This window comes from Anopheles coluzzii, chromosome 2 (assembly GCF_943734685.1).
Source record: "Anopheles coluzzii chromosome 2, AcolN3, whole genome shotgun sequence".
Classification (NCBI taxonomy): Eukaryota; Metazoa; Arthropoda; class Insecta; order Diptera; family Culicidae; genus Anopheles; species Anopheles coluzzii.
In genome coordinates, this window is record NC_064670.1 from 52,466,770 (window position 1) to 52,481,325 (window position 14,556).

At 43.5% G+C, this 14,556-nt stretch overlaps 1 protein-coding gene across 3 annotated transcripts in view; it reads right to left on the bottom strand.

Annotated features, from left to right (window-relative positions):
* Positions 1-14,556, bottom strand: part of LOC120951531 (uncharacterized) — a 137,390-nt gene that overhangs the window by 51,728 nt on the left and 71,106 nt on the right. For all 3 annotated transcript variants that reach the window (XR_005751196.2, XM_040370306.2, XM_040370305.2), the window contains exons 3-5: positions 12,182-12,870; positions 9,174-9,483; positions 6,817-8,276 (exon numbers count right to left, since the gene is read on the bottom strand). Coding sequence is in view for 2 of the 3 variants with exons in the window: in XM_040370306.2 (XP_040226240.2) it covers positions 6,817-8,276; positions 9,174-9,483; positions 12,182-12,478 (2,067 nt within the window). In the remaining variant the exon portion in view is untranslated. The remainder of the gene's footprint in view (positions 1-6,816; positions 8,277-9,173; positions 9,484-12,181; positions 12,871-14,556) is intronic.

The window sequence follows — 14,556 nt, forward strand, 5'->3', positions numbered from 1 at the left end:
CGACTCCCACCAACAGCGCCGCATGTAGTGTGCTGTGAGCGGTAACTTCAACCTTCCCAAACCTCGCAAATACGTCACGGGTACAAATAAGCCAAGTAAAGGAGCAACACCTTCGCCACTCCGCTTTAATGACTTTTTGGAGGAAAGTTTGCACACCGTCGCGTTCACTGGGCACCGTGCTGTGTGCCGCGAGGGAGCTTCTTTACATTGTAAACCCGCGGGAACCAGCAGTGCAGCAGCGCTGCATCCTGGCTGCATAATCAGCGAGAGCAGAGTTAAATTAGTTTCAAATACAGGGCGCGCGCGCCGGCCCGTTTGTCTAAGGAGCGTCGCGAGACGGCGAGGAAAGTCGAAGGAAAGTTAGTGCTAAATAAAGAACACGGGAGGAATTTTATCGCTCCTTTTCGAGCAAACTTTACCTTCGTCAAAGCAGCAGCTCTTTGTGAGTGGTTGACGATTCCTACAAATAACGTTCATGTGCGAGGTTTTTCTTCAAAAGCTAAAGCCAGTTTGTACGGTGTGTTTAGATAGCATAACGAAACTTTTCCGGACGAGATGGGTACAAATGCTGGATCAACAACTTGTGCAAATCACTTTATCTGATTTTATATGGATTTATTTTTTAACCAGCAATGTATTACATTGCCCCACAAACGTTCGGTTTAAGATACACAATTTCGGTTTAAGATACAGATCATGCCAAAAACGTACTCAATTGCTTCTTCATTAAAACTACACTTTGCAATGCAATAAAACCTTTAAAAAAAGCTTCACAATCTTCGCAAACAAAAGCTCAAACATCTATTGTTTCCCCCACAGTATACAATCTCCAAAATTACATCCGTCTAATTACATCTCCAAAATGCGTCCCCAAAAATAACACCATCCAGCTGAGTGTGCAAAAAAACGAAAAACATGACCCACATAAACCAGCACCACTACCGAAATCATTAAGCATCATCGTAAAGCTCGCTTCGCAGTAGTGTGCAGCAGACACAAAGCGTGCGTCCTTTACAATCTTGCATTTTACGCTCGTAAATTCCTTTTACGATAGTATCTCTGTTGTCTTAACGATTATGCGCGACGCACCCGAAAAGTTCATCAAGTGCGGCCGATCAATACCGGCCGGCCCCGACAAACGCACCCGACTCGAAACTCTCGGGTTGGGGCGCTTTGTGCAATTACAATTAAATTTTAAAATGCTTCTGCTTCCCGCGCGTGACGTGCACGGTCATCATAATAAAGCGGCATACTTTTTCCCCCCATTGGTAGCTGGGTTGTCATCATAAGGGAAGAGCTTTATTTAAAAAGTCAACCTTGATGCAAGATGATGATAAAACAGGCTTTCTAAAAGCGTACTTAATTAAAGCTCGTTTTACTGCGCAACGTTTCACCTTCATGCTTTTTGGCATTTACCTTTTGTTTTGCGGTCATCTCGGGGAAAATGTTTTTCAAATTATATGTTTTCACACATAAAAAGCATTTAGGTGAAATACATATCTAGGATTTCACGTAAAAAACTGCTTAACTACAGGTTTAATCCATTGCAATGAAAACACAACTCATAAGAGCGCAGTTTTATTTCACTTCAAATTTGTTATCAGTTTGATCAGATCATACTCTTTTGATGCTCAATCCCGGTTAATAAGTAACTAATTACCGTATTTGTAGCTAAAAATAATCAAATACAACTAACCTAACATTCATTTGGATTAGCAAACTTAGTCGGTCCAGGCCTGCTTAAGCCTCTACAAAGGTTGGCTGTATGTGACTTGTCGGTGTACTCATAGCAGGAAAGTCAGTCCTTGGTCCATATGGGCTTGAACCATTAGCGGGCCAGGACAGTCCTGCGAGTTGACGACTGCACCACAGTACCAACCCAAACAATGAGCATTAAAGACTAGCGAAATAAGTTTAAGGAAAAGATTTTCGTCGATACAGTTTTAGAGGTGCTAGCGATTCCAACCAGTAACATTATATGGGGTTTGACATCCGCTAAAATACTTCATGCCCATGTTGAATATGCATCCTGAAGCAGAGGATTTCAGTTTTTGTTAAGTATAAAAAAGGTCAAAATAAATTAAACGATACCGTCGAATCATATTTAATATAGCAGAACGAATATTTAGAGACTTCCATTGCACGAATTGATTATTTGATTTGTAATAAATAATTTAGCACAAAAAGTTTCGTTACATTCCTCAGAATTTCAACCACTGCACTTTATAATTAATTTTTAAACTTTTAAACTAGAAGAGGTATTGTATTACTTCCAAAAAATCCTACTATACCAAAGATAATTTATAACATCTAATACAACCAACTTCATCAATTTATTTCAAAGAATAACCTTCTGTTCCAGATCCACTCAAAACTCTTCCAATTATTGTGCAAAAATGTCAACAACGCAAACGAACAAGGCTGTACCACAATGTGATACAAATTTCCCCACAAAGCACTCGCAAAAACGACGTTCTGAAACACGAAAGCTGCTGCTATGGTGGCAACCATAAATAAATTCTCCTTTCGAGCCCAGCTTCCCCCCCCCCCCAGGCTCAGCTTAACACGCCGAACTTTTTCAAAGGGCGGCCTCCAAAACGTTCCTCGGGGACTCTTTTTGTTTAATTCGAAACGGCATATCGCTTCGCTCCGATTCGAGTCCGTATTCTTGGTCCAGGCTTGACACCATTCCCAGTCAGCAATGGCAAGACATCGGTGCATGGATATATCTTCACCACGTTCTACAGCTCGCAATGTGGCTGCCGTTTTTGGAGCGGTTGTGTGGTTTTCTACATCCTTCTAAACTCACGTCGAACCGGACGTGCTCGGTTGGGGCTTGAGATGTGTTCTTCTGGTCATCAATGGCAATCCTCACAGTCAAACACACCCACACACATATACACAGTCCCAGCTCTAGCTCGATGCGATGAGGCAAAAGTCAAAGGTCTAGGTAAAACTCGGAGTGTATCTGTCCCCGGTACCCAGCTGTTGCTTTGCTGTTGCTATTCGTATTGGACAACGGGCGCCTCCTAGAAGACGGACGAACGCTTTCGTTGGGTTCGCATATCTTCCACCGTATCGAATCGTGCCTTTGCTTCCCATTTGCTCCTCGTTTACAGTTTCCGTGCCACTTTATTTTCTTTTTAACTCCTTTCATTCATCCCGCTCTCGAAGCCTTGAGGGGGCCCTCTGCGGGATTGATACTGGTGCGCCATTTGCCCTTCCCATTTACTGTAACCCTCATTTGCGGGAACGCTTTCATTTCAATTTGTTTGCAGCAAAGCTCACGGTGGACAAGCTCAAAAGAGTGGCTTTCTCCTGCACGTCATCAGGAGCCATTCTCACCCGAAGCACCAACCGGGGTACAGCACAGTAGCATACCTTCTGATGCCACTTCGTTGGGCAACTGCTATATGTTCGTCCGAAAGTCGACTCCCCCGACCGATGCTTCCAGTGTGAAGCATCTTTTGACCCTATCGTTTTGCGGTCTTCCGAAAATGAAAAAAAAGTAAAGCCTGGACTGTAGGCACTGCCTTACGAACCTTGGATGTTTTATAGCTTTTGCTAGTTCCAGCACGGAACAGTGATACCAAATTTACCAATTTCATATTGGCCCCTTACGTTCTTTTTGCTCTGTTCGTGATAGAGCCAAACGAATAGAGGTCGCATGTTGACGCTCCAACCTTATGCTATTTCATATATTGTGCTCCGAAAAAACCACATCGAACATATCGATTGCAATTTATTACGGAATTGAGACTTTAATCAAGCTTGACGGAAATAGCCGAACCTTTCCAAATTTGGTCCTCAACTATTGTTAATACTACCCAGTTGGAATGACACTTGTTGATTTATGTTGGTAAATGATACAGTTAATCAGATGATAATTTGAATATTATTGAATAGTGATTTAAATTTCATTTAAAGTCTTACGTTTGCTTTAAAAATATATTGGCGAAAATGGTAGATTGTTCATGGATTTATCTAATTTAACTCACTAACTTTCGTTTCGTTTCGTGCAATTAAACTAAACTTCCCATAATAGTACTCCATGAGCCAGAAGACAACATTTGACACCTCTATCAGTCGTACTGCTAACCGTATAGGCCAACAAGTTAAGCAACTCCATCCAAAAGCATTCGCGATCAAAGAACGGCACCACGTCATGATGAAAACGGACACCCTGAATGGCAGTGTGGACGTCGGATATGTGCGTTCCGATATCTGCAACATCTTGGCACTATTAGACAATAATTATAGTATCGACAGAAAGTCTGGTTTCGAATGGCCGATGACCCCGAGTGACTTAAAGTACCAATGGAAGCTGAAAATGAACATGAAATGAGGGAAAAGTCGCTACATCGCTGCGTCTGCTTTGACCGGTTGCATCGACCTTACTGTAAACAGTGAAAAAGTCCCTGAGAAACATGAACATACATGTCAGGAAGCAGGAAATGCTAAAACTCAATGCGATCATTTTAAGATATGGAGTGGCTGAATATCGTTGTGACACCTTAGTCAGCGAATCGGTCGAACATCGCCCAGCATCGCCTCATTGAGAATTTCTGGACCATTATGATGCAAAATATGCAAAATATTCCAACAATTTTGTCGCGAGAACTAAGGAGGGATTGATAAAAATCGAAGGTAGAACATGAAACCTAATTTTTTTTAATTTTTTTCAACCTAAATAAGGTTGAACTTAACTTAACAAGACTAACGAGACTTTACGAGACCACAATTAAACATGAATAAATGGGCCAAAAATGATGCGCATATTTCAAAGTAACGTTTCTATATTTTCCTATTTTTTCTCAAAATCTCATTCAACTTTTTAGCCATTATAATTTACTGCTTAGCCGGTCTCGTAGTACAGTGTTGAGCCAAAGAAGAAGAAGAAGAAGAATTCACTGCTTACTGCAGCTCTTCTGTGCAATGATTATACTGTGGTACTCCTTATATTGAGTACCCTTTATAATAAGTTTTTCGCATACCGAGCATATCTGATGAGGAAGAGAAGGGTCGTATACTTGCGTGTTGCACAAGTGTGTGGTATATTGATGAATGTTTTTTTGCATGCTTTTCTAGATCTGCAAGGTGGAGACTACGGGAACCATCTTCTATAAGTCAAACCAGATCCTGGCATACGCTGATGATATAGACATCATTGGTCTGCGGCTCTCCTATGTAGCAGAAGCCTACCAAAGTATCGAGCAGGCGGCAGAGAGCCTCGGATTGCAGATAAACGAGGCAAAGACCAAACTGATGGTGGCAACATCAGCGGGCCTACCAATAAATAATCCGAATCTACGTAGGCGTGATGTACAGATAGGTGAACGCACTTTTGAAGTCGTCCCAGAATTCACCTATCTGGGGTCAAAGGTCAGTAACGACAACAGCATGGAAGCTGAGTTGCGCGCCAGGATGCTGGCTGCCAACCGGTCATTCTACAGCCTGAAAAATCAATTCACCTCAAAGAACCTGTCGCGACGGACGAAGCTGGGACTATATAGTACCTATATAGTTCCGGTACTCACATACGCCTCTGAGACGTGTACACTGTCCAAATCTGACGAAACCCTCTTAACCACGTTCGAGAAAAAGATGCTCAGAAAGATACTTAGCCCCCTATGTGTTGGAGGGCAATGGAGGAACCGCTATAATGACGAGCTATACGAGATGTACGGCGACCTCACTGTCGTGCAGCGTATCAAGCTCGCCAGGCTCCGGTGGGCTGGCCATGTTGTACGCGTGAAAACGGACGACCCAGCCCGTAAAGTCTTTTTAGGCCGTCCACAAGGACAGAGGAGGCGTGGTAGGCCCAAACTGAGGTGGCAAGATGGCGTGGAGGCGTCCGCCATTAAGGCCGGGATAACGGACTTGCAGACAAAGGCGCGAGACTGTGAGCGGTTTCGAACACTCCTGAGGCAGGCCAAGGCCGCAAAGCGTAAGTAAGTAAGTTTTCTAGATCTGCTGGAAGATGAAATGATTTTTTGGGCAAAAAAGACAAGTATTACATATCAAACATCTGTATAACGAGCTCTTCCTGGAGATACAAAACAATGATATTTCGTTTATTTTGCAGCGATCATCTTAAACTGCTTCCTCGTAGGCCCACAGGCCGTCATTCGATAACTCGATAACGAGTAAATAACTTGTACAAATGTATCATTATCGAGGAACATTTGGAATTTTTATATCGCTGAGGTTCATGTAATCGATAAGAAGTTGATGTAAGGTAGATCCAGAAAAGTTCAAGTTATTTACAAAACACACTCTCTCTTACTATGCGACTATACTTTATGCATCGCTTGACCCAAAGTAAGCTTTTCAAGGAGCTTAATGGAAAGAAACAAAGAATATAAATCATTCCCCATTTATAACACGTTCTTTATGCCGTAAAATATTTTGCGCCATTTTAATGCAGCAGCACGAACGTGCACGATGGAAATGCAATCTAGATCGAGACGAATAATTATTCAAAATGAGCCAACAAAAGTGCACAGCCGTTTGGTTTCCCTCGCCCTTCAAACCACGGGACGCATTGTTTGCACTTTTTTCTGATCTTCGCAAACATTTCGTTTGCCTCTTCCAATACACAGCGGCGATGCGAAGCACTGCTGGCGAACTCTTGTGCCACTACATAATGAATATTGAATTCAAAGTGTTGGTATGCGAATCGAAAGAAAGCAGAAAAGCGGCCACAACCGATGGCCACAAACATTTTCGCCCCTTCGCAATCGGAAAACTGTCACCAACAACACACTGAGATGCGCTGGCGATCGCTAGTGGGAAGTACTAAGCTCGCGTACTTACCCGCGTTAGAGAGCTCTTTTTCTCCGCCGGCGCTTGCTGTCCGGGGTGGCCGGGCGACTCTTCGTCCGAGTCGGTGTCGATTGGTGGCCGGGGCAGTGGTCGCTTGTCACTGCCGGTTGACGCGAGCGGCACTTTGTACTGGAACACTTCGTTCTCCTCGATGCCGTACAGGGCCGGTGCGGGACGGTTGTTGAGGTTGTGGTGAACGTTGGAGACCGGTGCGGTAGAGTGGGTGGTCGTTCGGGGTCGGGCTGTTGGGGTGGACACTTCAGACGCTTCTGCTGCCCGATTGTTCACGTGCCCTGCCATTGACGCGTGCTGATTGGCCGATGCGGGAAAGTTCTCATAAATATTCCGCTGCTGAGCCGGATGGCCAAACTGCTGCTGGTGCTGGTGCGGATAGTGGTAAGGCGGTGGCGGTGGCGGCGGAAACCATTGTGGTGCGTGCTGATGCGGATTGCGTCGTCGAAAGTAGGGCGAAAATCGCTCCCGATCATCGGCTGCGTCGTACGGTGCCAACGTGCTGTCCTCGAGACTGCCGAGCGAGTCGTCCTGCAGCAGTGCCGGAGCAATGGCTTTGCGCGTTCCCGCCTGCTGCAGGTCCGAATTGGAGTGCAGTCGAGTGGCAGCACCGGGGCCTCGAGCAGACGCAGCAGCGCCCAGCGAATGGAGATGCCCCCGCAGTCCCATGTTGACGCTGGACGAGGAAGCCGATTTGGTAACTGCACCGGGATACTGTTGACGCCAACGACCATCCTGCTCCCAACTTAGCTGTGTGTCTGCCGGTAGGGCCGGCGGCAACCGACGCGGTCGTGGAACGGGCGAGGGAAATTTACGATCACCCAGCTCATCACCCGGGACCGTTCTTGCCGGTGCGATTACTCCCGGCAAAGGATGCTTACTGTCAGCACCCACGCCGACCAGGTCCGGATTTGAAGCCCGGGGCGTCAGTGTCGGTGGAATGCGTCCCGCCCGGCGTGCTGCCTCATGCGCTACGCGGCTTCCGTTGGCCCGTCGACGCTCGAACGGGCTGGACGGTTTCTTGGAAGGCGCTGTCTTGATGTAATACCAATCGCTCAGCTTCCGCTGCTTAATTAGATCATCATCCTCCTCCAGCATGGTCTGCTCCGTCGGTTGCTCTACCTGCTGCTGATGCTGCTTTTGCTGCTGAAAATGCTTGGGTGCGTCGAGATTTTCACTACCCGTCTTGTAGCAGCCTTGTCTCTGATGGCCCTTTTCCAGCGATGCACCAAATTGGTCCTTACATTCCATCGTACCGGATTGGGAAATTGACCCATCGGCCAAGGGGACACCGAGGTCGGCGGCGGCACCAGTGGCGGTTGCATTCCGGTTGTTTCGTTGCGCTTGAAACGAGTCCGATATTATGAGCGTCTTGAGGGCGTAGTTTAACTCTTCCAGCGACTCGTAAAATCCGGACTGGCGACCTCCATCTTCCGTATCTGCGAAGAAGCGAAAGCGTGCGATGAAATAGTGCACCATGTTTAATACGCTGGTATTTTTATTCGGAAATGTGGGTGCGCGTCGAAGGTTCGATAGACGCTCTTTAAAAGAAAATGGTTCGCTTTCGATGTAGCAGCTCCAGCTCCGGAGGCCAAATGCCAGCTAGTGCGGGGAAAGGACGGGCAAAACGCAGCGAAAAGGCGTCTAAGGATAGTAATATAGAGCGTGAATGCAATAAAGCGAAATCGGCCAAAACATTCCAAATACCGTCCGGAATTCTTTGCCAAAAGTTTATATCCTAGTGCGGGAGCGTCACTCGAAAAGCTTGTCGTTGATGTATTTCTCCCAACAATTCAATGATCATTTTCATCGTTGATGGAAAAAGAATAAAACAAACGCAAATAGACTGAATTGTTTGAATAATATTTTAACTAAATACTTCAAAATAAAATATTAATGTATCAAGCATCAAAATTTTGCCAAACCAATTCTCATTAACCTGATTGCTTGTTTAATTTACCTTTCAGTAGCAGACGGCAAATTAATTAAACATCGAACAGAGCCATATTCCAGCGAACGTACTGTTCATACCCAGATACTTGACATGAAATAATGGCAGTAAATCGTATTCATAGGAATTAATAAGTGTCAATGCCTCAACATACACCGAATCGAACGCCACCATTGCCATGGCACTTTGGTGCCGGTCCTCCGCATCAATGCATCAATTTCGACGTCGGAAAGTTAAAATTCAACCGAAAACCCAAAACCCACCTCAGCCGCAGGAACGTCGTCTCTTGCACCGACCCTCCTCCACCGGGCACACATGATTTCGTTGTTGAAAGGGGAAAAACTGACCGCATTTTACGTAGCACGCGTCGTAAATAATCGCTTACCCAAATATGATTTCGGTTTCGGTGACGGCGGACAGGAGAACGTTCCCGTACTGACGCAATCCAGCAGTCCGTCGAGGCTCATGGCATCGGTCGAGGTGCTTAAACAGCTGGACGTGGCGAAGGAGGGCTGCTGCTGCTGATGGTGCGGCAGGAACGGTTGCTCAAACTGTTGACCGTACGGCGGCACCTGATGATGATGATGATGATGGTACGGCAGTTCGGGTTGCCGTTGTTGGTGCTCCTGTGTCGGCCTTTCGTACAGACCGCCAGCACCGGTTGCCACCACCGATGATGATTGATTCAGGAGATGCTGCAATCGAAATGGCACATAAATCTGCTTTTAGTATTTATGAAAATGTGTCGCTTTTTTTGTTTCTCTTTCCTTTCTTCACACTTTTGCATACGGAATGCTTTTCGTCATTTCATGACGATGGTGAATTAGGTCATTGGCTTCAAGGGCATTTCCTTTTTTGTTTACCATGATATGCAGCTTATCCGCTGCACACACACACTCGTTTTGTGGCCACTTAGGCGTATTTATTGAACAAATTGATTCAATGGCACGAACAAGCGATACTACCACACGATGTTATGATTTATTTTGCATAATTTAATGCGCACACACACACGTCTCTTCTGTCGACCCTACACGGTTTTATTTATTTCCCGCAATCAGCATGCATAGCTCTCATAGCTCATAGATACTCCCGAGCAACAATCCGTGTACAGATATCGAGAGAAAAAAACAACACTCAACAAAGTGTTTCCCGACTAGTGATTAATAAATCAGAATGCAATCACACATTGGCTGATAGGTTTTTAACGTTGCATGATCGCTGATACCTAAGGGGCAGAAGTTGTGGTGTTGATTGTGTTTCCCCTTTTGGCTCGAATCATACCCGGAAGAGAATTTTCACAACCCGCCAGTTGTTCTCGCAAATAATGAACTGTTTAATAATTTAATCGCAATTTCAAGTGCAAATATGAATAAAGCAAACCAATCTGAGTGCCTAAAGTATCTGCTACTATTTGCAGGATACTCTACGTAATTACTTAAGATGGGCCCATTGCAATCTTCAGACATTGAAGACTTACGTTGAAAGCTTGTGGAGCTTTTTTGGGAGGTAAAAACATTGTTGAAACTTGATAAGTGTTACTCAGACACTAAACCATCACCATCACATTAAGTATTGGCTTCGTGTTTTTAAAAAGTCGCCGTAGTGACACAATCGAACGTAGTGCAAGAGTGTTGTGTACAGATTGCTGCTTCATCCTGTGGGTTCGCCGTTGGCAGGGGAGCTGTCAGTGGGTGACGTCCGTAGTGAAAGGTTGTTTGACCAAAAAGTCCATAAAATTTAAGTTTAAATTAAAGTTTTGATATTCGTAAAATACAGTCGTTGCCACCAAATTTTGGCTCTAAGGCATCCAGTTTTTGACAGTACGCTTCAATTTTTGACTCTAACGCACCTATTTTGGTCTGTAAGTCATGAAAGTTTAGCTCTTGTAGGAATCATGATAATTTTACAAGGTATTTGAGCAGATTTTTGACAATTTGATTGTTTTTGAGAAAAAAATGGATTTTTTTTTAAAGTTTTAAACCCGTTGTTAAACACCTGACAATACATGCCAACTTTTTTCCCTCCATTACAGGGTCTTACGACAATAATAATCTCAATAATCTGAACAATAACGCGTGATTGAATTTGCAAAACGATGCAAAAGGTCTCCAAAAACCCCGCTTGATCGTTTTAAAAATCATATTGCGCCTGTGAAAATAGCATCGGTGTGGTGAAACAACAATTTTCGACAACTAAATTGAATCTTGAGCTACTGAAATTGTTTTGCTGACATTCGATTCTGACTTGTAAAACCCTGTAAAACTTCCAAAATTAATTATTAATTAAGTTAAGGTAATTTCAATAATTTTGGAACCCAAAGACTTGAATTTTGTAAATGAAGTGATTAACTCACAGCCAAAAATTGATGCCTTAGAGTCAAAAATTGTGACTCGCTATCAGAAATTGGCGCCTTTGAGACAAAAATATGTGAGTTAGAGTCAAAATTTTAGCCACAATGACTGTGACATTGATCGACATAGCAGAAGCACTTGCGATATCTAAGAACCATGTGTATGATATGATGCACAAACATATGGACATGCAAAATCTTCGCGCGAGAGCTCCACTTCACAAATAGTGTAAAAAAGGTGGTGAAAACGATTACGAATTAGGAACCGAATTGCTTCTCCATCCACAGTAGTCCCTGGAACTGACTCAAAAAAACCTACAAAAACATTTGTGGGCTCAAAAAAGTTCGTAAGATCGCTAAGATTACAGTTAACAATTGTTTTAACGGTTAGGACAAAAACTTATCCTGTACCATCTTAAATTACAAGATACTAAAGAAAACGATTCAGCTCGAACTCCATATCCGAACCTTCCGATCTAGCGCGTGTCAGGCGCGTCTTTCCATTAGAACACTACCATACTTTCTATTTTCAAGGCCATAGAAAGGTGTTTGAACATTGCCAATGTGAGTCATACTTTTCTTTTCACATCCCTTTTATGTGCTTTATCATGATCGATATTATTGAAAACAGTTTCTGTTGGTATTTTGATATAATTGTGATTGATTGTTCTTTCCCTTCAATGGAGAGCTTCTTCTGGCACTATAAATCTACTGTATCAGTGTATTATCGCAACTGCAGTTCTATTGTGACAGCGAGACGTACATTCCTACCGAAAAATCTTCTCCATTTCACCTATAAATGCGTTAACAGAGTCAATAGTGAACACGGCACACAGCAAGCAATAAAATGTATCGCAAACAAGCTACTAAGTAAAAAAACGCCCGAATGTAGGCTGTCCTACATATTGAGATCATTGTCGTTGCTTTCTTTGCCCTCGGAAACGTATGAACCAGTGTAGAAGCAAAGAAGCGGAGGAAAAAACACTTCCCGTGAAACAGTCGTTTTCCGATAGTCGGCACTACCCGTCGCAAGAACTCACCTGAAATGGAGCCGCTTCCGAGTCGTAGCTTTCGTCGCTGCTCGAATAGCTCGAGGATGAGTAGCAATGGCTGCGATCGTACCACGCTTTTGGCTGCTGGCCAACCGCTTTCCCAAACAGCCCTGTGTCGGCGTCGTTCAGTGCGGTTGCGATGGACGATTCCGAACCGTGGCTGTTGCCGATCGGGCCCGTGCCGGCCTGGCGGTTGTCCGGACTAGTACAGCGTCTATGCGGTAGGCGAGTTCGGCGCACAGGAATTCTCGAACGAAACGATGCGGATTTCCTCAGCGAAGACATTTTTCATTTCGTTGGCGTTGGCTGCTGCTGTACCGTTCCATCGATTCCCATATCCCCGTGCTTCGTGCGGAAGGTGCGATTTTTCACCCAAAACAGCCCGGCTCGGTAGCTTCCGGCGGTCGAACAATCGTTTTCGCGCGCACCAGCACACAGTGCACAAAACAACTTTCGCTTCAATGTTATTCACGCGACGACAAAGCCGCCCCAACCGTACCGGTTGCTGTGGTGATAAAGAGGACCACTCGATTAGTTTTGACTTTTTTCACACCATTTTCCGGTCGCTGACTGCTGCTGTGCTGCTGCGGCTGGTTTTTGCCGATAGCAACGTTCGGATCCGTAACGCTTATCCGTCGACCTCGGGCACGTACTGTTATGTTTGATGAAAAGCAGGGCTGCGAAATAGAGGGAACGGGGAAAAAGCGGAGAAATGTGAAAAATGAAGCAAATACGTTCAGGTGAAAAAGTTGTTTGGTACTACATATTGCCAATAGAGAGGCAATCCGAATAAATTCCGAAAAACACACCTCTTCTTGTTGGGTGCATTTTTCAAAAAAACATAATCAAGATGCAAAAATAAATCATAATTGAATTTTCCGACCCTCGCAGCAGTGTTTTTGTCCGCTGTGGTTTCGATGACAAACAATGCGCGCGGTGTTGACATTGGGCACTGGCTTAGCCCACGTTCACGACCGGTGTAAATGTGCGTAATCCCACAGATGTTACTTGTGTGCGGATAAGTGTACTCTAGCATGAAATGCAGCCCAAACGAATGCCGTCAGTGTACGTGCTGAAATGTGCCACCATGAATATTGATATACTCGCGACCACATTATTATCCAACTTCATCATCATCATCATCATTTCCCTATTCGAATGTCCAACTAGGTTGAGCAAAATGATGAAGATGGTAGGAGAGTGTGGGAGTTTGAATGGTAAGTTGGTTTTGTTGTTGTTGTTGTTTTTTTAGATAAATTCTTGAGTGTGAATTATGTCACGCCTTGGTAAACTTTTCACCGCTGCTGGTTGTAAAAGTTGTGACGCGCATCGTCAAACTCTGAAGGTGTGTGAAACAAAAATGCGTTAATAGAAATTCTTTCACTTTCTAACGATTTTAGGCTCAAAGTTCAAGGAGAAAATTCAATTCGCTTTCTTTACAGCGTTGTTACAGTACTCTTGGTGGTTGAACGGATCTCATGGATCTAAATCCTCAGCATTTCCTAAGGAAACTCGTGTTTCTGTTAACGCTGTAAATGACTACAAAACTACGAAATTACTCATTTCGTACCATATAACTACTATGCATCCGAATAGGTTTACTCAAAATGATTGCCTTTCGGTACTTTTTTTCAATTTATAATATTTTGTCCTATAGTCCCACAATCGGAATAGAAAATGTCATGTTTCTATAGCGGTTTGTAGTAATACATAATTCTTCTTCTTCTTTGGATCCACAACCGTTGTCGGTCAAGGCCTGCCTGTACCACTTGTGGGGTTGGCTTTCCGTGACTAATTGATTTCCCCCCATAGCAGGATAGTCAATTATGACATATCGATATTATGACAGTCAAAGAGACCTAAAAAACTGTGTATAATAGAACTGTGGTTTGAAGTTTGTTTCATATTAATAGTGAGGTTACTAACACCATTATAGGAACACGATACGACAAAAATAGGAATGCGCAATACCACCATAATGGGAACATCGATACAGTCAGAAAAATATTGCCTTTTTTCATAAATTTGTTGTATTTAACGGTAAAAACGTTTAGCGTTATGTAAATAAAATGTGTTTAAATGATACATTTTTCTATGTTAAAATATTCATATATTTTATCGACACAAAGAATGCAATAAAATGCGTTGATACCAGTATAAATTGCAGCACTGTTGGTACATTTACCCTATATTATTTATTTATTTATTTATTTATTTATGTTTTTATTAATTGTCTTATATATTCACAGAAAGTGAGTTTGAGAAAGATTTTGGTCGTCATTATTGCTGTCGATTTGAAACAATATAATATTGTTTACTCTTGCATACACTATTGGAAGAGAATAATGTTTTTTTTTAAATAT